The sequence below is a fragment of the Phoxinus phoxinus genome (genome assembly GCF_949152265.1).
Source record: "Phoxinus phoxinus genome assembly, chromosome: 23".
Classification (NCBI taxonomy): domain Eukaryota; kingdom Metazoa; phylum Chordata; class Actinopteri; order Cypriniformes; family Leuciscidae; genus Phoxinus; species Phoxinus phoxinus.
In genome coordinates, this window is record NC_136898.1 from 18,826,607 (window position 1) to 18,851,112 (window position 24,506).

At 38.9% G+C, this 24,506-nt stretch overlaps 2 protein-coding genes across 3 annotated transcripts in view; one reads left to right on the top strand and one right to left on the bottom strand.

The window, feature by feature from the left end:
* rnf208 (ring finger protein 208) overlaps window positions 1–17,545 on the top strand; it is a 31,208-nt gene extending 13,663 nt beyond the window's left edge. Inside the window, exon 2 of the mRNA XM_079598823.1 lies at window positions 15,397–17,545. Coding sequence (XP_079454949.1) covers window positions 16,418–17,203 — 786 coding nt within the window. The 5' untranslated portion in view covers window positions 15,397–16,417 and the 3' untranslated portion in view covers window positions 17,204–17,545. The remainder of the gene's footprint in view (window positions 1–15,396) is intronic.
* Window positions 17,546–18,805: 1,260 nt separating this feature from the next.
* Window positions 18,806–24,225, bottom strand: LOC306991187 (uncharacterized protein). Of its 2 annotated transcripts, none has more exons than XM_079598819.1 (6): window positions 23,495–24,225; window positions 20,235–20,396; window positions 19,915–20,074; window positions 19,732–19,802; window positions 19,071–19,171; window positions 18,806–18,942 (listed from the first exon to the last, which is right to left on the bottom strand). In XM_079598819.1, exons 1-6 carry the CDS (start codon window positions 24,107–24,109, stop codon window positions 18,873–18,875), a joined length of 1,179 nt encoding a protein of 392 aa, XP_079454945.1. In that variant the 5' UTR covers window positions 24,110–24,225; the 3' UTR covers window positions 18,806–18,872. The 2 variants fall into 2 exon arrangements, with proteins under 2 accessions (XP_079454945.1, XP_079454946.1); XM_079598820.1 differs by having other exon boundaries at window positions 20,235–20,393; window positions 23,495–24,217.
* Between the last annotated feature and the right edge of the window lie 281 nt (window positions 24,226–24,506).

Sequence of the window (24,506 nt, forward strand, 5' to 3'; positions counted from 1 at the left end):
AGCATCGCTGGCACAGGACATGATGCCCTCTTGCTGACCATCTCAATGCACAGGTGGAATGTATCCAGAGAGAGAGAGACAGAGAGAGAGAGAGAGAGAGAGAGAGAGAGAGAGAGAGAGAGAGAGAGACAGAGAGAGAGAGAGACGGGTGGTAGGGAGAGATGTGCTTGTGGAATGTGCTGGGTGGTACCTGTGTGTATTTGTGTTGTGTGTGTGTGTATTTGTGGGAGTGAGAGGGGTATGAGGACTGGAATGTTCTCGATATTTTGATGACTGTGCGTCCATCTGTCTGCTTGCTCTCAGTGTTGTAAATCTCATTCTGTTCATCATGGAAGCTAGTGGAGATTTTCAGTGACTTCTGTAAGGAGACAAAATGAAGGCAGGACTTGATTTTATCCATCAGGATTTGATTGGATCATGAAAAGCAGGTGTTACTTACCAGAATGAAGCCAGACCGAAAGCGAGTTTGCTAAAACCATCCGATAAAAAGCTGCCTAAATATGGACTCTATGGGTTTCATGTTCACTTTAGACGTGAAGTGTTTCATTTACACCCCGAGAGTCAACAAACAGAATTGTAAAATGAATGACTTTTTCAAACAGTTTTCCTAAACACTCCCCCTTATCTGCCATTGGTCACCCAAACAGATAGTCCCGCCCCTAAACTCACGCTATTGGTTGAGCTGTTGCTGTGTCAGGCTGATTCTCTAACAAACAGAGCAATGTTTTGATAGTGTTTGAACTTTGCAGAAAAAAAAATTACCCTACAGATGCAAATCACATGTGTATTTGTGTCATGGTTTCGTTAGATCGTACTGGAATGTGATGTCTTGACAATGTGATGAGGTATAGGAACTCAAGAATGTTGTTGACTGCTAACTCAATGCATTCAGTTACTGAGCCTGTCAACGTGTCTCTTTTTTTTAACACATATTTCTGAGTGCTTTAGAGGAAAAAGTAAGTATATGGAGTATCATTAATGAACACTACAGAGAAAGATGTACTCCACATTATTAATAAGCTAAGAAGCAATGAGATTCCACTCATTTTCAGTGCAACACTGAATATAAATCAAGTGACCAACAAAATGTCACATGGTACATGCAAATACCTGTGTGTGAGAATATAGTAATCATTTAGTACTATGATATATCTAAAAAATTGCATAACAGTCTGATACCATCACTCTCCTCGAAAGTAAATGATTGAGAACATTGGCTTTCGATGCTTTTGTGAAACGCAGGCCAGCTCATCTCAGTAATTTACCGTCTCTTCATCAACCTCTCTGCCTCTCTTCATCATGTTTTGTGCTGACAGGGTCGAACACACACATGATTTCATTAAGCGCAGCAGTGCCGTGGTTTGACGCAAACAGTTGGCCTGCTTTAATATGTTATCTGCTGTGTTTCTCTCTCTCATGAGCCTGTTACATAACGGAGGAGCTTGTCTTATCAAATATGAAATCCTGTGTGGCTGTGTGCAATGGTAGCGGAGAGGCTGAACTGCATTTGCTCCTCACAAACAAAAAAAATGAATAGCAGTTAATCGGTTCACAGAGCTAAAGTGTTTCGGACACTATATTGACTGATATTCCCTTATGTAACAATTATATGGGGATATACTGCAAAATTGAATGCGATAGATTACATAATACATTTCCATATATGGGAAACTACTGCTTTATATTTTTCAATACACTGCAAGCAATAGTATATGCATTGTATGGCTATATACATATATAAATATTTAGAAATGAAGACACAAATAGCATTACATAATCTTCATAAAGTTGTATCCTTTGATATGTACATTTATTGCACATAGATGTTTGTGAATGTACACGTATATAAACACATTCACGGAATGAGTTGCAATCAGTGGTTACAACAGATTTCTTGTTCTCAGCATACTTTGCTTCTGACTGTTAAAGGAGAGTAAATGTTATAAATAATTGTTATTTCATGTGTTTTGCTCAATATTAATACAGGGGGGGGGGGGGGGGATCGGTTAGTGTTTATTGTTCTATTATTTTGGAATTTAAAAGGTTTTCTGGTATGTCTGAGTTTTTAATTTAATATATTGATCATTCATATTAAGAAATATATTTTCTTTGCGTAAGGGTTATAGGATGTATATGTTCAATTGAGAGCCAAGTCACTGACTCAAGTCATTTACAGTACAATAAAATATTATTAATTAAAAAAAATAGCACCAAGGTAGTACCATGTCTTTTTATTTTTATTTATTTTTACAATGCTTACGCTATTGTACTTTTGGGGTTCCATGTAAATACAATTAGTGTCATTATGTTAATCATTCATTCCATATGGTATATAGCCAAATACATTGGCATTATAAACTGATACCATATCTACATTGCACAGTATGGAGACACCTAAAGGGACATGGTGGTCGAAAAAAAAAATGAGACGGGTGGAAAAATAATTAGTCAATGCTTTTGCGTTTTTTCTTGCAAAAACGTTTTGCGTTTCCCCAAAAAAACGTTGCGTTCCTCCAAGGAACTTTGCTTTCGCTCGCAAACCCTTTTGAGTTCTTTGTGAGCGAATGTAATGTTTCTCGACAATTTTGTTTCCTTCATCCCATTTTTTTTATAATGTCCCTTTAGGGGCTCCGTAGCACAGTACTTAGAATGAAAACAAAACCCTGAATAAATGTGTTACAGAGCCCCTAAACGGACATGATGAAATGTCTCGCAAAACTTTTGCGTTCCGCAAGAAACTTTGCGTTCGCTTTCGAAACATTTGCATTCAAAACATTTGCATGAGAAACTTTGCGTTCGCAAAAAAATTAGTGAGCAAACGCAAAGTTTCTCGGGGGAACGCTAGACATTTGCATGAGAATGCAAAAGCATTGACTTATTATTATTTCCTCCCGTCGTATATTTTTCCACCAACATGTCCCTTTAGGAGCTCTGTAATTTTACAGTAAAACAAGCAGCTAATTTTACAGCTGTTTCCTGGCATTTTAGACATTTAAAATGTAATTTTGTAATTTTGACATTCATTAATAGTATATATCTTGTTTTAAGATTCGGACCAGGAGACCACAAGGGTATGTATGTTAAACATGTAAAAAAATAAAAAAAGTTTTTTTTTTTTTTTTTTTTTGCAATAATTCATTTCAATGCAATAATCTATGCTTAATGCAATTTTTATTTATTGTGTTCTGTTGAAAGCCCTAGTTTGTAACCAAGGAAAAAGAAAGGGGAATTATTTTTGCATATAACTTGAAATAAATCTCCTATATCACGATTATTTTTTCTTTATACTACAGGGCCGTTGAATGCTTGAATCTGATTGGTTGACGAACGTTCTGAGGTGTGCAATTATTTTCAGGGAACCGCATGGCTAAAGTAGTTCCAGGCAGGTCTTGACCTCATTACAGTTCCATATCACTTCGCGTAGTCAACTGTAATAACGGAAAATATTATACAATTCATAACAAGAAAAACTGCAGCCCCATGCGCTTGATCTGCAATTTTCAATGTCTAACTTCACAATCAATGGAAACATGCAGTTTAATTTTAATAAATAAAGTATAGTCCTATATATAATCAATAGAAAATTAAACTGAATATTTAAATAAATTGATAGTCCTGCTGCACGGGTTTTCGTAATTATTTGAGTTTCATTTATTAGCAGTGATGGGAATAACGGCGTTATAAATAAACGGCGTTACTAACGGCGTTATTTTTTTCAGTAACTTGTAATCTAACTAATTACTGTTTCCTCCGTAATAACGCAGTTACCGTTACTGACAATACAATGCGCCGTTACTATAATTGAGTTCACTGAAGCGGTTTTCATCCGATCGGGCTCTTTTCTCCGCCATAGGAACTGCAAACTCTTTTCTCTGGTGTGTGTGTGTGTTTCGAGGCGCCGGACTGGACAAAAGCGAAGCGAACGTAGTCAGCGCGCGAGAGAGGCCGAGTGTGATCCGTCCGAGAGCGCGCTCGACAGTTCGCGAGATTGACCGGTATGGCGTTATTTTCCTGTCAAATGTCGAGAGCGCATTATTGTAGCGCGAAAGTACATTAATATAATGCGCGAGCGCGAATCTCTCTGCTCGCGAACGAAATATGATGCGCGAGCGCGAATATCTCTGCTCGCGCGCGGAATATAATGTACCGAGCGCGAATCCCGCGCGCGCGCTCTCAGATATACGCTGCTCTTGTACGAATTTTCTCTGGTCTCGCTCAGAGAATATGCCTGCACTTAAAACCTGTTCAGTGCCATCGCGAATCTCTTCGCTTAAAGTAAGCGTGTATGTGCTTAGACTGTGACCCGTGCGTTCGCGCATGCCTACTCTTCTCTTCCATTTCTTTCTCTTTGCTCTTGGCATAAACTGTCAAAACGGCAACAACCAATCATAAATAGGCTTCAACGGCTGACCAATGAAAACGCGACATCGTACATGGAATCTTATTGGTTGATATTGAACCGCACATGGAATAAGTTAAATCAAGACGAGCCGAGATGGATCCGCCGAATCGACGAGTTTTATTTGTTTTGATGTTAAATATGTCAAATGTATCTTAGAAATGTCTGGGAAGAGGGCGATTGGATTATTTTACATAAAATTATATTTATAAAGGTATATGAAGATAGTATACGTGTTTCCCGAAACGTTCTTATTTAAGTATAACTTTATAACATTTTACTAACATTCGTTAGTAAGGTTGGTCTGGACCACTCTTAGCTATAGGATACCTTATCACTGTGATAGGCTATATACGAATATAATTCTGAAGCTGTAGGCTAACACACCCAGTGTTCAATTAGGATTATGGCAAAGAATAAATTATGCAAAGATTCACTGCTAAATTCAAATGAGCTTTTGCACTGAACCAGAGACAAAGGCGCTCAACTCTTGTCATATTTCATACACATATCTATTTTTTTCTATTCTACTAGTAGTAGCTACGTGGTGGTGGGGTAGCTACTTACGTTAGTTACTTACATTCTTATATGTATATGTATAAATATATTCCTTTGTGTTCAACAGATCAAAGAAATTCATACAGGTTTGAAACTACTTGAGTGGGAGTAAATTATGACTTTAATCATTTTAATTATGGGTTTAATTTTCATTTTTCCCTTTAAGCAACAATAAGGTATAGTTCGGGCAACACGTCTAGAAAAGGTATCTTCATATACCTTTAGAGTCTTATCTTAGATTCCCCCCAAATATTTGTTCAGATTTTAATTTAGCAGTTGATCTCGCTACGTAGCCTACTTAATGGTTAATAACTGGTGTGATTGCACGAGACAATGTGTTAATTATCAGACGTAAAATATTATTTTTGCCTTTTGGAATCGGCTTTCAAATCTATTTGGCTCAAAAATCTCACTTTCAATGGGCATGGCACCTGTAGTGTGAACAATGTGGTTGACAGTCTAGGTCATTTATATGTAAAATAATCCAATCGCCCTCTTCCCAGACATTTCTAAGATACATTTGACATATTTAACATCAAAACAAATAAAACTCGTCGATTCGGCGGATCCATCTCGGCTCGTCTTGATTTAACTTATTCCATGTGCGGTTCAATATCAACCAATAAGATTCCATGTACGATGTCGCGTTTTCATTGGTCAGCCGTTGAAGCCTATTTATGATTGGTTGTTGCCGTTTTGACCGCGTTTATGCCAAGAGCAAAGAGAAAGAAATGGAAGAGAAGAGTACTTAGGCATGCGCGAACGCACGGGTCACAGTCTAAGCACATACACGCTTACTTTAAGCGAAGAGGAGAGATTCGCGATGGCACTGAACAGGTTTTAAGTGCAGGCATATTCTCTGAGCGAGCCCAGAGAAAATTCTTACAAGAGCAGCGTGTATCTGAGAGCGCGCGCGCGGGATTCGCGCTCGGTACATTATATTCCGCGCGCGAGCAGAGATATTCGCGCTCGCGCATCATATTTCGTGCGCGAGCAGAGAGATTCGCGCTCGCGCATTATATTAATTTACTTTCGCGCTAAAATAAAGCGCTCTCGACATTTGACAGGAAAATAACGCCATAGACCGAGTGTGATCCGCCCGAGAGCGCGCTGGACAGTTCGCGAGAGAGACCGGAGTGTGTCCATCCGAGAGCGCGCTCGACAGTTCGCGAGAGAGACCGAGTAGGCCTATGTCCGAGCATAATATAGTTTATCATCTGCAACGTTTTAATTAGTTTACATGGTTATAAAATAAAACTCCAAAATAACCTGCAGGGAACGTTTCAAAGAAAACATCTTTGTTTGACCGGTTGTGAACACGTGCGGCAAACACGACTAGAATTTGGCTTAAATAACCTCTGATGATGACGTTCTCTGTAGGTTATACAAATAACCCCCCAAAATATTAGATTTTATTATTATTATTTATGTTGGTACATTGTTCAATATTATATTGAGAACACTTTTAGTTAAACTGTTTACATTTGTGAGGGAGAAAATATTTCAAGTAGGCTAGAATGTCTACCAGTTGTAAGTTTTATCATTTTAATTTGCACTACAAAGAGTGTATGTGTATGTATATTTTTTTATTACTTATTTTTGGTACATTTCTTAAGAAGCATACCGGTAATTTATTTTTGGATTTGTTGGCCAGTTGTGGTCTGTGCAATAAATATTAAAAGTTCTAAACTATCAATGTTTTTTAATAATAATTTGTTCTAGTGTCCATTTCATTCATTTAACATATTTAATATTGGGGGTATCCAAGATATTTCACATATTTAAATTTTTCTTTCTTTTTTTAAGTTTTTTTTCAATAGTTACTTTGCCTGGTAATTAGTTACTTTTGTAATGATATAACTCAGTTACTAACTGAGTTACTTTTTGTGAGAAGTAACTAGTAACTATAACTAATTACTTTTTTTAAGTAACTTGACCAACACTGTTTATTAGGCTAGTCTACTGTCACTAATATAGAAAAAAAGAATGAACGAATTAATTAAAACGAATTAAATAAATAAATAAATAATATTGACGCACATGCTTCTTCCCCCCCCCCCTCTCTCTCTCTCTCTCTCTCTCTCATAACTGCATTATTAACTGCATAAAGCCGGGGACACACTTACTGTAAGGCCGGTTATGAATGTAATTTGATATGACTGATCATGCACGCGTTTTCAGCGCGTTCCGTCTGTGTTCACTTCGGTGTTTAAAATCTGCTGCATTCACAGTCAGAGAATGTTTCTAGTCGTTAAGTGTGTCCCCAGCATTACTCTGCTATCAGCGGCTCAAACCTCCGTTACTAACTCTAAAATGACGTTTTGGAATTAGCAACGGAGCATGGGTTTAGATGCGCAAGGAATTAGTACTAAATACAAGAGCGTTTTAATGACAAAAACTTTACAAACGTCTTGAAATTCATCATCTGAACAATATTTCGAGGTGTGGTAACTGTAGTATAAGCGGAATAATTGACTTCAGGCCGTTGAATTATTAGAAAAATAATGCACACCCGAGGTGTAACGGCCACTCCGCTTCGCGTCGTGACCGCATTACCACCTCGGGTGTGCATTATTTTTCTAATAATTCAACGGCCTGTCGTCAATTATTCCTTACTTATTCGACAATATACTATGCATAATATTTTAGGAAGCGATTGACATTTGGGGGTCCATTTTATTAAAACTTTGTTTTTTTTTTTCTTCACAGCTCTCAATACTGTACCATTCAACCAATTTCTAACTATGCTCTTTTCACATTCTAAAATAATTCTAACGCAAATCCAAATTTCACATATATTTGGTAGGATAATGTACAGTTGGCTTTGTGTTGGGGTCCTGATCAACCCTGTTGGGGTGTATTTTGCGATAATCTGTTATTTATAAGTTTGAGGATCTCGAAACAGAAATGAAGGCTTGACAATCATTTCACCCATCACATCTCACGGTTTCCAACGCCCATGCACCAGCTGACTATGCTGATGTCAGAAAGCTTATTCACACCTTTGTGTGTGTGCATGTGTGAACCAGTGAGAGCGCGTGGTTATTTTTGGCTCTGCCTCACAGCTCTGTGGTGCCGTGGCAACTCGAATGAATGTGACTGACAGTTACTGGCTGCCTCTGTGACCTCCAGAAAATGGAGGACTGTTTCGAGCCACATCCTGTGTTCACATCCTAATTAAGTCACTGTAAACAACTAAACCAATGAGAGAGATGGGAAATAGAATAAACACAGGTTATGATGAGTTATTAGGTCTGACTGGTCAATACAGCGTCAAGAAGCAGGTGCAAAACAAGCGTGTTTTTGTCTGCTCGCCTGTGCATGTTCCTGTGTGTGTGTGTGTGGGTGTGAGTGGAGGTCTTCAGACGTGAATCTTCAGAAACGGATGGATGGGGGAGGAAAGAAGAATGCAGATAGTGGAAAGACGCCATAAATAGACAATCTAGCTTACGGCACATTCACGTCATTTCACGTTGTATTCCTGTGCTAAATTCAATTTCTCGACTGCTAAAATACTTTTTTAGGTGTGTATAAATACATTCCCAGATATATCTACAATGCAAGCATTGTCCTTTGACGCAGAAAGGCCTATTCTTTGACCTGTGATGAACTAAGGGACCGTTCGGTATTTATGGAATGGGCCACCGGAGGAAAATAGGGGAGGGTCATGCCTTTTTATTCTTTGTTGAGGGGAGGGTCATCCAACTTTTTTTAGTCTAGGGGGAGGGTCACCCAACTTTTGTATTCATGAAAACAACAAACTTTCAAAGTGGCTTGTTTTGTGCATATTTTTCCATGTAGCTCTCTCAGTCTCGGTCCCCCCATAGCTAGCAGATGGGTCTGACCCAACAAAAATCAGACGCGAAAGATCAAGTCCAGTTTGGCGCTGTTTGACAGTGCGCGCGCGCTCAGAAAAAGTGCATCATGTCAGAACAGAACGCCAATGAAATGTTTACCACGAGCAAATAATAAACTTTTGTGATTGCGAATCACAAGCAGTGTCCTGTGAGTGTGTCCTACGTCGATGTAGCCTACGTCGAGTTTGGGACTGAGGCGCCAGAACTGCAGCTGATAGAATGTGCGCTGTAGTGTGTGTGATAGCGATACTACCACATTTCTTCAAAAGCAGATCGTGGAGATATTAAATCATCCACGATCAAAAATTGTGATGTCGCATAAGGACAAGTATAAAACAACTGTTAGGCTATCATGTCTGAAAACAAACACAAATAACGCGTGCTACATTAGGGCTGTTTACAACTGGCCACTTCATGCGTTTTCTCAGATCGGATCTATCTGATTTATCAAAACGATTCCATTTACACCTGGTGTGGTCGCATAAATGCGTTTTTGCAAAACGGATTTGCATCCTATCTTCAATTCTTCAAATAGTTTGCACGTTGGCTGGCTCATCTGCAGTGATGCGTGTTGCAGTAGCGTCGTCTGGCTATAACATATAGCCTATAACACGCTCTCACGTTTATTTTTATTTTATTGCATTTTTTGGGAGGAGTACAATTTACATATGTGGTTTCCACAACCAGATGCATTTACACTTGTTCAGTTTTGTCTGGAATGTGGCCCAGACCTCCCCTGAAGTGGTTTGAGCGATCGGATTCAAATCCGTCTCGAATGCGTTTCGGAGGGCATTTATACCTGGTCTTTTCTAGGGCTGGGTACCGAGTCTCGATAGTTTTTAGGTATCGACCGAATTGCCTCGATACTATCGAGTATCGAAAAATGGCATGTTGTTCGGTTCCAGATTTCGATACCGCGCACATACTCATATGAGACGCGCGCGCATACTTGTATGAGACGCGAGGACACACACACAAACTCTCCGCGCACATATTCATATGAGACGCGAGCACACACACACAAACTCTCCGCGTACATATTCATATGAGACGCGAGCACACACACACAAACTCTCCGCGCACATATTCATATGAGACGCGAGCACACACACACAAACTCTCCGCGTACATATTAATATGAGACGCGAGGACACACACATAATAGGCTACCTTAAATATGTGGAAAAGTCGATCAAAAGTGTGGGAACATTTCTCCAGACTCGATGCCAACAGCGTGCGATGCAGTATTTGCGGTAAAATAATTGCTGCAAAGACCGATAAATACGATGAAGACCTTGACAGTGCACGGAGTAAACATAAGAGCAGAAAGTTGCTCCGTCTTCGACTGGTAAATGAAGAGATACCTTGTTGATCTGACAGTGTTTATATTGCAATAAATAATAACCTACTGAATGTACACTGCCGTTCAAAAATGTGTTGGTTTACTTGGCTAGTCAGAATTTTTTTTCAGTAAGGATGCATTAAAGTTATCAAAGGGGACATTAAAACATGTGTAATGTTACAAAATATTTTGTTTTTAAATAAATGCTTTTCTTTTGATTTTTTTATTCATCAAAAAATCATGAAAAAATGTAGGCCTATCATAGTTTCCAAAATACTTTTGGATACTTAGCTACTAATTAAATAATGTCAAATATAGTAAATGTATTGTTGCCATATACTAAATATTTGACTAGTCGCACGTTAATTTCTGCTTAAATACTGCATGGGATATAGCCCATTCTGCGCTCAAACGCATGTATAATCTTGCCGCAAAAACAAGTAAATGATAATAAATATGTATTTAAAAATAACGATGCATTTTAATTGTTTATTAATAAACTTTTTTTTTCTAAATCAGCGTCCGCTGCAAACATGTCTCCATACATCTCCGCTGTAAAGTGCGCCTTTAAGAGAAATGCATATTTCATACGGATTACATAATCAGATGATATTTGCTTTCGATTTGATTTTTTTCGTTTTTAAAAGTGTACATATCAAGCTTTATATAGATATTTTTTTCATATATTTGAGGCTAGTATGCTATATAGCCTAGCCTACGATATGTTTCTGCTTTTTTTTTTTTTTTTGACGCGCTACAGTTCACGGAGACCATGAAAGACCCTGATTGTTTTATTTTATTTTACGAAAGCAAAACGTTTTCTTGTTATTGTGAGTTTACACAAATAAAAGTATTGCGACAGATGCATTATTCTTTTCTGTATGGCCATAAATAGAGTATTTTAAGTTGTTTCCACTGTTGATCGCATCGGCGCCTCCATGTCATGCAGTGCGCGCTACACACTCCGCACTCACACTTGGTTATGCGCCTAAGAACAGCGAACAAATATCTAGGTTAATGTTAGAGTGAGCGGCGATGCCAGACGGATAATCCTCATGTTTAACAAATCAAATCATGCAGTTTCTACCGCGAGTCAGCGCTGCGCCAGTTTGAAAAAGGCGGGTGTACAGGAGCCTTTTAATGAACGTTTGGTGTAGGTCTAGGCATAGAGATATCTGAACATCTTTGCCAAGCGCAAAACCAGTACAGAAGTAATAATCAATAAATGATCGGGGAGGGTCATGCCTTTTTTCACAATCATTTTGGAGGGTCATAGAAAAATTTACTGCTGGCGAAGGGAGGGTCAAGTCTTTTTTGACTATTGATCTCAAAACTCCTCCGGTGGCCCCTTAAATAAATAACGAACAGTCCCTAACAACCATGAAAATAATTATTGTTAAACAAGTACAGTTCAACCACTTAAGTAATGATGCTATACACACTTACTATGTACTCTACTATCTAGTAGTGTATAAATGTAATGAGGAAATTTTATTCTTACCTTTATAGCTCGAAAAGTCCATTCAGGATAACCTTGATAGTACAGCCTTTATGTAAACATTTAGTGGGAGTTGTTCGTCCAATCAGTGTGACACCGCAAATAGGCAAATAAGGACAGTAACCCAGGGTTTAGGAATGTACAGTTTGAAACGACACCTGAAAACCCAGGATTTAATTGTTTAGCCAGGGTAAGTCAGTGTGAAATGTGAAGCAAGATAACACAGGATCCTGTTTACCCCGGGTTTACAATGACCTAGGTTTAACTTTTTCAAGTGTGAAAAGCGCTTATTTATATGAATCTGACGGTTTCTCAGCTTCTGTGGCATTAGAATATTTGGACATCCTACTCATTAGACATACTGCTTTTTGCATACTGTGTAAACCACATATTTGCACACATATATGTTACTCATAACAAAATGGATCCTTAAGTGACGTATTATTGATGATAGCAAAATACTGTACATTAGGCTACATTAATTCCCATTATATTGTCTTACAAAATATTGCTGAGGAGATAAAGCTCATTATGGGCATGTTCACACCGCAACAGAATATGGCTGTCAGTTATTTGAACGATTAATATGGTTACGTTGACACACAGTTTGGTTATTTACGGGAGTGACAACTTCATTCTGCTGTATAACCATGTCTGCGCATGTCTCAAATGCTTCACTCACCACTTAGATATAAAAGCGGCTGTCTGTTAATTCAGATTTGACAGATGAGTTTGCACTGTATCACTGTGAAAGTATTTTCCGTGTTGTTTACATCACCATCTTTGATATTTACTTTAGTCATGACAGACTTAGAGTGACAGTCACTCTAGGTCTGTCATGGCAGATTGGTAATAGAGATTGGTATGGTAATGGATATGGCAATGTTAATGTATTTGGTCTTGGTGGAATAGATCTGCTACACTGCTGCAGAGCAAGTAGAGACTTGCATCTTCCAATACACACACGTACATAGTGAGCATGTAAGACATGCTGCTGCTGCACATGTAACATACATGAATTAACCCCCGTAGCAGATCTATACAGGTGGAGCTGGGGAAGTGGAGGGTTTCTAAAAGCGTGCTGCAGACTGCAAACAGCAACACTGTATTTGTTTGAATGTCGAACCGCAGCTCATTGGCCGCTGATGGAACAGCAATTTGTTCTTATTAGTATGGCTAAATTGGACCATCAACGGTCAGCAGCAAAGATATTAGTTTATAAATTGAGATTAAATACATAAAGTATATTTGTGTTATTAAACATGTTTAATTATGTTTGCAAATAATTTGAGTTTGCATTTCACTATTTTTATTCATTTTGAGGAATACTGAATCTGTTTTTGTGCCAAGTGTGATGAGTAAATCTGCTCACATTAAGTCTATCATGTTCACACAGCGCACACAACTCCTCCATGTGGACAGGTGAGGTGTCAGTCAATGGATGGCAAAGCAAAGTCACTTGTGTTACTTATTTGAAAAAGTAACTCAGATATTTTGTTGTGAATTTAAAAGTAGTGCTTTACTTTAACTTTTGTTTTCAAGTTGCTTGAAAAAAGTAATCCGATTACGTTACTCGCGTTACTGGTAATATTAACGGCTAGCGTGAAAATAAAATACAGGCTCTGTCGCTCTTTCATACAGACAGTATTCGAGCCACTGCTGTAAGCAGCTCTGTGAGCGGGACATTTTGAGACATGTGATTGTTAAATCTGACAGTGTGAACAAAGTTACATTGCATGGAAATAAATAAATGGTAGGCTAAATGTGTTCATCATAATATTAAATTAAACTCTCATTATTTACTGACCCTCATGTCATTCCAAAACTTTAGAATACGGCATAGTGAGAGATTTTCAGTTAATAATTACTTGCATTTTGTGTTGTTCCTTACACAGTGCTATAATATAGCTTCAGAAGAGTGGCAAAATAGTGCATACTATTGTTGGGGTATTTTTTGTAAGTTAACATCTGGTCTTCAAATTCTCCTTTTGTCTTACAGAAAAAAATAGCAATACAGAGTGTGAGACAATAATGACAGTAAATAACAATAAATAATGAATGATCTTTCATTTTGGGTGATATATCACTTAAGTGTTTATGTCACTCCCATGTTGGTTGTTTTTATATGGTGTCACAGCAGGCTTTCATTCATTTCTGAGTTTGCAGTGTGCAATTACGAGTACAAATACTGTTTTTTACTAATCGGAAGCTGGTAATTATGGTAATTCCAACACGACATGAACGTACCATTCCCCTCTTCGACTTTGGTAGCGAGCAGAGCACTGTTATGCGACAAACTGCTCCTGTGATAATCATTAAAGTGCTGTCACACGCATGCAGTGTAAGCAGCTTTGTTAATTTAATGGAAGCGCTCTATTTTATCACATAAGATGGCTAGCACAGTGTGGATGTGGAGTAAAAGGACGCATGTTCTCTCATACCTTTTCTGCTGCATGTAGGTCAGCTTCCTCTCTCTGCTTTTTTTCTCCCTCCCTCTCTTTTTTCTCTCTCTAATATATTCTCTATCATCACATCTTGCACAGCGTGCAGAGAACAACAGATGTGTCAGTGTTCTTATCGCTGTTAATAAAGCACACACACATTCACAAACCACACCCAACCACAAAAAAAAATTCTCAGGCGATAATTCTTAATATTGTTACACATTTTCTCATGTTAATCTATACATCAACTGATGGGATACTACAACTAAAACAGATTGTTTTGGTCCTGGATGCTGACTGGAAAATACATTATGTAAGCATATGAAACTGAAAACACACTGTATTTCAGTGTCATTAATATTATTATAAAAAAAAAAGCAGTAAAATACTCAAGCCATGCTACTGTATAATGTGAATATATCACAACTAAAGAGGTTACAGGGGCTCTGCTGTGTTTCATGCCTACAATTCCCTTTAGCTGTGACCATTCACAAACTATTCCCAAATATGTCACAATACATTTGTGAATCTACAGTAAGTCGCCCTGGATAAAATATCTACTAAATGTAAATATAGCACAGTGTTTCATACCTTATGCTTTAAGTCAATGTGAAATTAAAACATATACAAATATTGTTTTAAATGCAAATTACTGTCTTATGATAAACAATTTACTGGCCTAAATGCTTCTCTTCATAATCTTCTTTCTAGTATGTCACACCCACTTTTCACCATACATTCAATTTATGCTAAATAAAATCAAGTCCCGTCCTACATTATTTTTTGTTGACCAATCTGTTTCATTTGGAAATATGTCACATTATGAAAGTAAAATGGGCTGCGAACAGCAATTCTCATTTACTTTAAATGAGCACTGGCAGCCATTTTAGAGGTGTGGGCTTCTGAAGTGTTGTGTAGTAATGCATGTATAGTTTTATAGCAGTTGGACAGATTGTTTTGTGGTCAGATCCTCAGTCTCTTCCTCCACGGTGCCCATGCCCCACAGGGCCCCAGATGGCAGCTGGTAGAAAGAGCAAGGGAGTTTTTTAGACTGGAAAAGATGCTGCGGGGTTCCAGATATCTGCTGTGAATGGACATGTTGCGCAGATCACAGTCTTTTGCACAGTATCAGCTCTTAAATTTTCTTCATCCAAATTTGCCCATTGCTGTTTTTTTAGCTATAGATGACAGGACACTTTTTAGACACTGTTCCCAGGAACGCATGCAAATGGCCTGGAAAAGGCTGAGCTGTGTCCTTGCATTAGCATCACCTGAACTGTTTTATTTTTTTCCTCCAGGAAAAGAAACGCCACTACCTATGAGTCTGCATATCTGTGCCACCCTGGGGAAAGTGCTGGAAGCAAGTATGGTCTGGCAAGACTCCTGAGACACTCTCAGACCTGTCACGTCACCAAAGAGTGGACGCACAATCCGTCAAGCTCAACACAGACCCCTTAAGGAATTCTGGTCTTTTAAGGACTGGGAGAACGCCTTCCAGATCTTTCCGATGCCACATGAGCACCTCCCTGAAAAGACTTTGCTTATCAAAACAAAGGTCAGGGAGGTGTAAGTGCAGACAATCAAGAGAAGAAGCAAGAAAAGGGCATGGTCATACCAGACCTGAAACAGGAAGAAGGTTGTGATATTGAGGTGGATGTAGTTTCTGTTACGCTGATTGCATCAGTTCCTTTCTGAAACTCATAAAGCAACCTGTGAGAAAGTCTGCGGACGTTTGGCTAACAAAAGTATTAAACTAAACAGTATTTCTTAGTAAGATCCTAAGATTCTCTTCAAGGTACTCTGTGTTTAGGTCCTTATTGCATTTATGTCCAAATAAATGTGCTGTAACAGTAAAAACACTGAAACAATTGCCAACATATCTTCTGATCTTGAGTGTGATGGACTTCAGGCATTTATTTGTAAGAAATAATATCATTGAATATCACATTACATCAAACTCTCAATTGTGCAATATCAGTGAACAGGGTGTAATTCATTGCCTCAAAACTTTGTAAACCACTGGAGCCACAAGCTGCAACTTCTTGTGACACCTGAAGCAAGACACAGTCGTCTGTTGTCCTTCAGGGCTTTTTATACTGTGCACTGGCTGGAAGTCTTAGTCCATCTGTGCCGCATAAAGATTCAGGGTGACGCAGCCTGTGACCAAGGAGGGACTTTGAGACAGCAATGGACAAACCCATCCGTCCTCACGTCCCCTGCAATGGCTGAGTGTCCTCCCCCAGTGCACTGAAGACGTTCTCTGCAGGACCGTACGCTACACCCAGTTCCTCTAGCCAAGAACACCACGCCCAGGAGTGAATGTCCTGCCTCCGGCGCCAACCTGTGACCATCCCTATGGACACCGTCAAGATCATCCAGTCGGAGAAGTTCCCTCGGGAGTGTCCGATCCCTGTGACCCAGCCTCGCTACGCACCACCTCCCCGTGTGGCCTGGGATGGAGGAGGTGAGGGCGAGGTTATTGTTAACCAGGCATGTGGCGACCTGTCCATGGAGGTCAATGGGAACACTGTGGTCCCACCCAGACCCCTTGTGTCTCCTCCTGCCCCCATCCTCCGCCGTGAAGCCAGTTATCTTGCCCAGCGCAAGACCAGCACGTCCGACATCTGCTACCATCAGTTCCACTACAAGATGGACAATGTAATCGTCAACCAGTACGTGCTACGCTCTTCCTCCACCTCTTCCTCCTCCTCCTCCACATCCTCAGGCCCAGTAATGCCATGCGAACCGCTGGACTGCCCCACGTGTGGACACACCTATAACTTTGCCGGCAAGCGGCCACGCATCCTGTCCTGTTTGCACTCGGTGTGTGAGGAGTGCCTGCAGATCTTGTATGAGTCCTGTCCCAAGTACAAGTTCATCTCCTGCCCCACTTGCCGTCGCGAAACCGTGCTCTTCACCGACTACGGGCTAGCCGCGCTGGCCATCAACACCAGCATCCTCAGCCGGCTGCCACCCGACCCGGCGGGGGCCGTGCAGTGGGGCACTGACGGTGACCGCAGCTGCTATCAGACGGTCCGCCAGTACTGTCAGTCGGCTTGCACTTGCCACATTGCCAACCCTCTTTCCTCCTGTGGCATCATGTAAACCGGAGAGGGCACAACTCATCCCAAAAGCTATCCACCTGTGCCCACCATCTGAAAACCTTGAGTCACACACATCCACCTTCTCCGAAGGGTCACAGATGTATCTGTATATTTAATAGCACAGGATGCTATGTGGACTTGAAGTGAAAAGGACACTTGTGTGCAAAGACAGAGATATGAAATATCAGAGTAAATGTATTTTATGTATGAAATGATTTCCCTATAGCCCTCAATCTCTTGTTTGGATGTGTTCGTCATTGACATCTCTTTACATGGGAATGCCAAGGGAAGTCTATCTCCCCCCATACTGGGTATAATAAAGACTAATAAAGAATTTAAAGTCAAACTTTTTTGTTTGGTCTAAACTTTTAGTAGCTTATTTAGGTGCTGTAAGCAATTCAGACATTTTGATAACATTTTCTAAATCCGGGCTGCATTCAAAATCACATACGGTCTGAGTAGATACTACTTTTGAATGAAGTAATTACTTGTGACTGTTAAAAAGTATCTTCTTTATAGTTCTTTACTTTTATTTTTGAATGCGTGCACTTTTCACTTTGGCTTTTGAATTAGCGATCATGAGTAATCTTGTGCACACCAAATCCTCCACCATAATCCTGAGTCATCTCTCCTTACTATCATCTTGTGATAAGTGAAATCTGATGTACTGTACTGGAACCGACTACCGCAGCAAGCCTCCCTTTTAAGGAGTTCCGTAGAATGCAATACTCATTTACCGTGCCTTTCCGAATTTGGATTTAGGCTTCGGCACATTCCTAGTAAACTGTCCATTGGATGCGCACTTTAGAATCTTAGTAGCAGGTCATCCTGGAACTTTTCGCCTACTATGAATTCGTACATAGTACTCTTTTCACATACTGTTTTTGACCTACTATATAGTAGAGAAGTATGCAATTTAATGCAGCCTTAGTCACTGAATTAGAAAACACAAAAATAATGAAACCAAATAATTACAATAATTAATATAGGCTATATATATAAGTAAAGTAAGGCGAATCTGAAAAAGTACATTTTGTTTATCACTGACCTGATGGAGATAACTGACATTTCAAATACATATACACATATATTCCACAAGCCAAAACAAAGGATCATGTTCAAGAGTTTTCTACCTCCTCAAGCATCAATGACTGTTTGCAGCCTTTTGTGATAGTTGTGTATAAATTCATTTTGTGCATATTGTGGATAAATTCAGTAATCATTTTGTATTGTGGAATATATAAAAAACTGTATGCAAAAAAATGCAAAATATCAAATTCTGCTAGGGCAATGTAATCTTACTGTATATGCGACAGGATGTAAACCTGGAAACACAGATGTATATTGTATATTTTATTACATAAAACAATCATTAAAACACTTTACATGTGCAAAATCAGGTAAAAGGAAAATTGTTTTAGCAGCAAAGGTTGATGCACTTAGATTGACCGTGATCAATGATAATCTGGACCAGCGCTATGTTGCTGTCTCTGTAGCAAATATAACAAATAAAAAGTGCATTGGCAGTTCCACAGAACAATTAAGTACATGAAGATTATTAGTAATATTAGTAAGACCTTGACTAAAACATACAGTTACACATAATAGTGGCATAATCCTCAGGTAAATGGGAGGTAAAACCATCACTAGGCATCAGTGTGACCTGAATGTCATAGGCGTGTGGTTATCGTTTTGCTCCTGAAAATCTTTGGCAGTTTTGTTTTCTTCTTAGGCTGAAAGCTTTGAGTAAAGATAAAAATATGCATTAATAAATTATAAAATGTTACATAATAATTAAAGCAGGAATCATATAAAAATGTTGTCAATCAAGAGGAAAAAAATCAGACTTGATTTTCTTGAATTCTTACCTTTTACTGTCGCTGTCAGACTGTTGTGTTCCCTGCCTTCTAAATGACGTAAATTTCAGCTTTTGGAACTTACTTAGCTTTTTGTGTTCATTTTCCAGTAGCTAGTTTAACAAAGAGACGAACAGTGATATTATAATAACTTCTGACATCCACATTTTCCTGCTGCTAATACTACTGGTATTCTTAAAGGGATAGTTCACCAAAAAAATAATATATAATCCAGTCATTATTTACGCACCTCATGTCGTTCCAAACCTGTATGAATTTCTTTTTTCAGTGCAACACAAAATAAAAAGGAATATGGATAAGGAAGAGGGGCTTGAAAAGTAACATAAGTCCATATGACTTTATAAGCCATTATAATATGCCATATGCCATCTAATAAGTCTTCCGAAGCCATACTATAGCGTTATATGAGGAAAAGACATTAAAGTCATTATTAAATGAGAATATCTGTCGTGGTCAACATTTCCTTTATTGTATGAAAAAAAAAGTCTTTTTTTTATAATCTTTTCCTCATTATAATAGTCTGTTATCAATAACTCCGTTTTCATAATCATACAGGTTTGCTAAAGACATCGGTGTGAGTAAATGACAGAGTTTTCATTTTAGGTCAACCTATTCCTTTAATATCTATAATGATATATCACTGTTCACTTACAGGATCTTTACCCTCAGGCTCCTCGACTAAGATATCTGCAACAGGTTTGTCTTGAGCAAACCTTGCTCTCCCTGTAGGGCACACATCTATTTTTAACAGACATCCACTAAAGCCAGAATGTATCTTTATAACATAAACATGAACTTATACTGAGTTCATCTGCCAAAAACGATCCAGACTCACTGTGGCGGCTGACGGCTGCTTGAGTGTCAGATTCTGATCTGCGCCGAAACCCCATGGGTTTCTTTAGGTGAGACAATCCACCTTCTGGTTCTTCATGACCCAGAATCTGTAAACTTTGACTGGCTGGATAGCTGATTTCCTCCTTATGAAAGCTTACACACTGAAAACATTAAGTCAGAGAGTAAATGTGCTGGAAATATGAGCTTTCAGGAAACAATAAGAAGTCATTTGACAGCACATGACACCGACTTAGAACTGGGAAGTCTTTAGAGAGTTACAAGTAAATAGCAACTTTTGTAATATATATCAATGTCTCTAACCTCTTTTTCAGCATGCTGACTCTTCAGGATCTCCACCTCCTTCTGCAGGCTGTGGTTTTGCTGCTGTAGCTTTGCGATGTTCTCCAGCATCCTGCACACCTGCTCCAGGTACAGCAGCCCTGGAGAGAGCTTGTCCAGCCTGTCTTCACCGTCTGCAAACTGCTGAGACAGAGAGATCAAGACCTGTATTCATTAAGATTCCCAGTGTTGGCAACAGTACAGCTTTTTATCAACTCATTTGGTGGGAAAAGGCAAAAGCTAATCAAATAACATTATTTGTACTGTATAAAATGTTAAACATGATCTCTGTTCTAGATTCAGATTTCGCTAATCTTATTACTAAATAGTTTACAGGTTATAGATATGAACGTCTATTCTGCGCTGCGCAGCTCTGAGCTGCTTGAACAAATGAAAATCTCAACATAGGGAAGCAGAGCTTCTGAAGGAAGTGAATGCAAATAAAAATTTTGAAAGCAGAAGTGCGTGAAACGGATTTACTAAAATTATGACTGAATGTTTTTAATCAGGTTTTCTGAACACGCCACCTTTCAGCTATTGGTTGAATAAACAGATAGTCCCACCCCAGACTTATGCAATTGGCTGAGGACTTGTCCATACTAATACGTTTTCGTTTGAAAACACATATTTTTCTCTCCGGTTTGGCCTTTCGTCCACACTGAGACCAAACAGCGTTGTAGTGCGGACTGTGAAAACGGAGGTATTTGAAAACGATGGCGTAAGTTTAGTCATGTGACGCATATTAAACCCATAGATATTCATGTTTATACCGGTATCGTGCCTGTTATGTGCCATTCACTTTCACACAGTTGCTAAAATATGTTACTTTGCACACTCTTCATATCACAGTCCTGCAAAGATGACATAAAATTCACTGCACATTTGCTGTCCTGCGGTAAAACACGAGAGTTGAGTTTTAGACCAAACATAAAATGGTGAGCGAGTGCGACCTGTACGAATCAGTGAATGGTGATATATTTGGCCAAATAAAATGATAATGCCAGAAGAATCGCTTAATAACTTCTTTATGTCTGTTCCGTCTGTCTCATCTAAGTGAGCTTTTATGAGGGTTTACGCATGCGCTGTAAGTTGAATTTGGTGTTTTCCGACGTTTCAGTGTGGATGAGAAACTTTTGTAAAATGCTTGAAACGCTAGTGTGGACGGAGAGTGTTTTGAAACGAAAACTCTCGTTTTCAAATCTATCCGGATTAAGACGTATGGCCTGAGATAATGTTGCTGATTAAACTGAGTAATGTTTGGATAACGTCACAGTGTTGGCACTTTACATGGAAATCAACCAACAAACGGCTTGTGATTGACTCTGCATATAAAGCTGAGATAGAAAAAAGTATTTTAACTTAAAAAAAAACACAATTCACATTAATAAAGAACAGTACGTGAATTATACAATCACTATATCTGACTATCTGAAACCAGTTCAACCTTTAAAATCTACCTGAATGCAGTTGACCTTTGTCTGAATGTATGTCAGTGACATGGTTTTCAGTGTGGAGAACAGCTAATATAACCAACATTAAAAAAAAAAATAACAGTTTGAGTCAAAGCCTTATAGTTACTAAGATAATGAGTTATTAAGTTACTAAATCGCCGCTGGTTCCCTCGTGATTTTCCCATGGGGTTTTATAATGGTGTTTTTCAATTTATGAGTAAAATTAAGCCTGTGGTAAACATAACTTGATGATACTTTGACGTTTTATACTACAATGTAAACTGCACCCCCAAAAACACAGTTTGAAGCTGTTATGTTTATTTTTGAATACCTATGTTCTACACTATAAACACTCTCAGGTGACTTTTAACACCTTTCAAAATGATACAAGGAAGACATTTGTTATTTCCTTATTAGAATGAAAATGTTGTTTTGGTCGTGGTTCTACAGAGTTCCCGTTGAAGCGATAACGTTCAGACATGTCCCGCACAAATCTCTATCATTACTCTCAGCCTGCTGGCACCATTCCAGTCATTCCTCTCTCACCTGAACCAACCGGTTCACAGTCTTAGAGCGCTTGTTTAACATCGCATGACACAGATCCACACCAGAGACCATAAAGGATGTCAAGACTGTGCATTGTGTGTGTTCAAGAAAGATTCAAACGCGTGTTTCAGTGTGGTTGAATATGTAAGGGTAACCTGCTCATTATGTGATTTATTATAATATATTATGTATACCTGAGCTAGTCATAAAAGGTTATGCAACTTGAAGACTGCTTGTCATTTCTTGAGTGCATTCAGAGCTCTATGCCTTTGGCCTTGACCATTTCACCTGTTACTCCTGGGGAGATTGTGTGTGTGTGTGTGTGTGTGTGTGTGTGTGTGTGTGTGTGTGTGTGTGTGTGTGTGTGTGTGTGTGTGTGTGTGTGTGTGTGTGTGTGTGTGTGTGTGTGTGTGTGTGTGTGCGTATTGCATCATGCATTATATTGCAAATGTATCACGGTTTCCAAATATTAAGCAGAATAACTGTTTTCAACTTTGATAATAATAAGAAATGTTTCTTAAGCATCAAATCAGCAAATTAGAATGATTTCAGATTTGATTACAGGAATAAATTAAAATGACTATGTATAAAACTAAATGTATCACAATAGAAAACAGTTATTTTAAATTGTTATATTATTCCACGTTATTTTTTGATTAAACAAATGCAGTCTTGGTGAGCATAAATACTTATTTCAAATCATATCAATCCCTATCTTTTGAATGTATAGTGTGTTTTTATTAGGACTGTCAATTTAACTTTAATGGTAAATTATTTAATATAATTATGAAATTATTCATTTCTATATCATGTTACTGATGCACATTACTACTACTATAACTAATGTCTGTTTTACAAGACATACAACAATGAAGTATACCTGGAGCAAATACCAGGTAAGTAATTCTGGAGTGTGAGGAATGTGAGGAGTGTCTGATGTCAAGAGTGTGACATGAAATAAAACTAGCATGTAATGTGCGTGTCAAGTGCATCTGAAGCAGCTCATAATGAGGTAGCAAAGCACGTGTTCAGTGTTCACAGGTGGAACAGCATGATTACATAAGCCATAAAAGTTAACTATTTTATGGCAAATAAAGAGATATGCTAACCAGTGTTCCCTATTGTAGCTCAATGGTTTCAATGAATATGAAAATGTTTATATTTTAGATTTGCAGTCACTTTCTATTGTACTGTGATGTATTAAAAACCAACATCTTTAAAAGGAAGTAGATTTTGACTGCTTACCGCCAACTGGCTGTCTAAAGGTGGGCAATGCTCATATTTAAGATTTTTTCTGTAGAACTCTGCTTTCTTTGGATCTGAAGGTTGTGAATGCGTTCTCCTTGGGCGGGCAAACTGATGATGTGGTCTGGAGCTGGTTGGGCGACAGTTGGTTGGAAAAGAGGCCGTGTTACGGCGATACAGTGGGCCAGTGGCCCTCCTTTCCATCTGGTGCAAAGATTCTCTCCATGAGGGTAGTTCTGTCCTTCTCAAAGCTTGCTCCACCTTCAGACATGTTGTTCTTGGAGCCACAGAGCCAAGAGAGACACATGAGGATGAGGAGGAGCAAATAGAAGGAGACGGGGATGAAGGTTGAACATGATCCACTGTAGAGCCAAGTGATAGAGGGTGTGATGCATCAGATGTCAGTGCACTACACTGGAGAGAATGGCAGGGAGTTGTACTAACCGTCTCAAATCCTGAGTCCTCGGATTCTGATTTTACACTGGATAATGGGACGGAGTGCCTAGACACCGAGTCTAATATGTCCACACCATGTCCCGACTGACTGTGTAAATCCGGGTAGCCATCAGTCACCCAACTCTCAAGAAGATTCCCAAAATTCCTATATAGGTTCATTGATAATGAATTTCTCTCTTCCAGTATTATATTTCTATCCTCAGGCTCTCGTAATCAATCTGAACATGTGAACCTCCTCGCAGCACCTTGGCTTTCTCACAACTGACTAGAAACTTGCAGGTCGGTTTTTGACACATTGAACTAAAAGCACCTTTTTCAAGGGCCGCCCACATTCCAACTCCTATGTTTCTCAATCAGCTTCTTACAACTGCTCCACTTCCGGTGCCGTTCCTACAATCCTGAGCTCATGTTCTGGGCAGATCTGTCAAGACATGTATGAGGGTGTTGAAACTTTCACAACGCCCTTAAACAAATAAACTCCTGGTATGTTTCCTGAGAAGGTCTCCATAGCATTGAAAAGATCACAATTTAAACAACACAGGGCCACCATAGACAT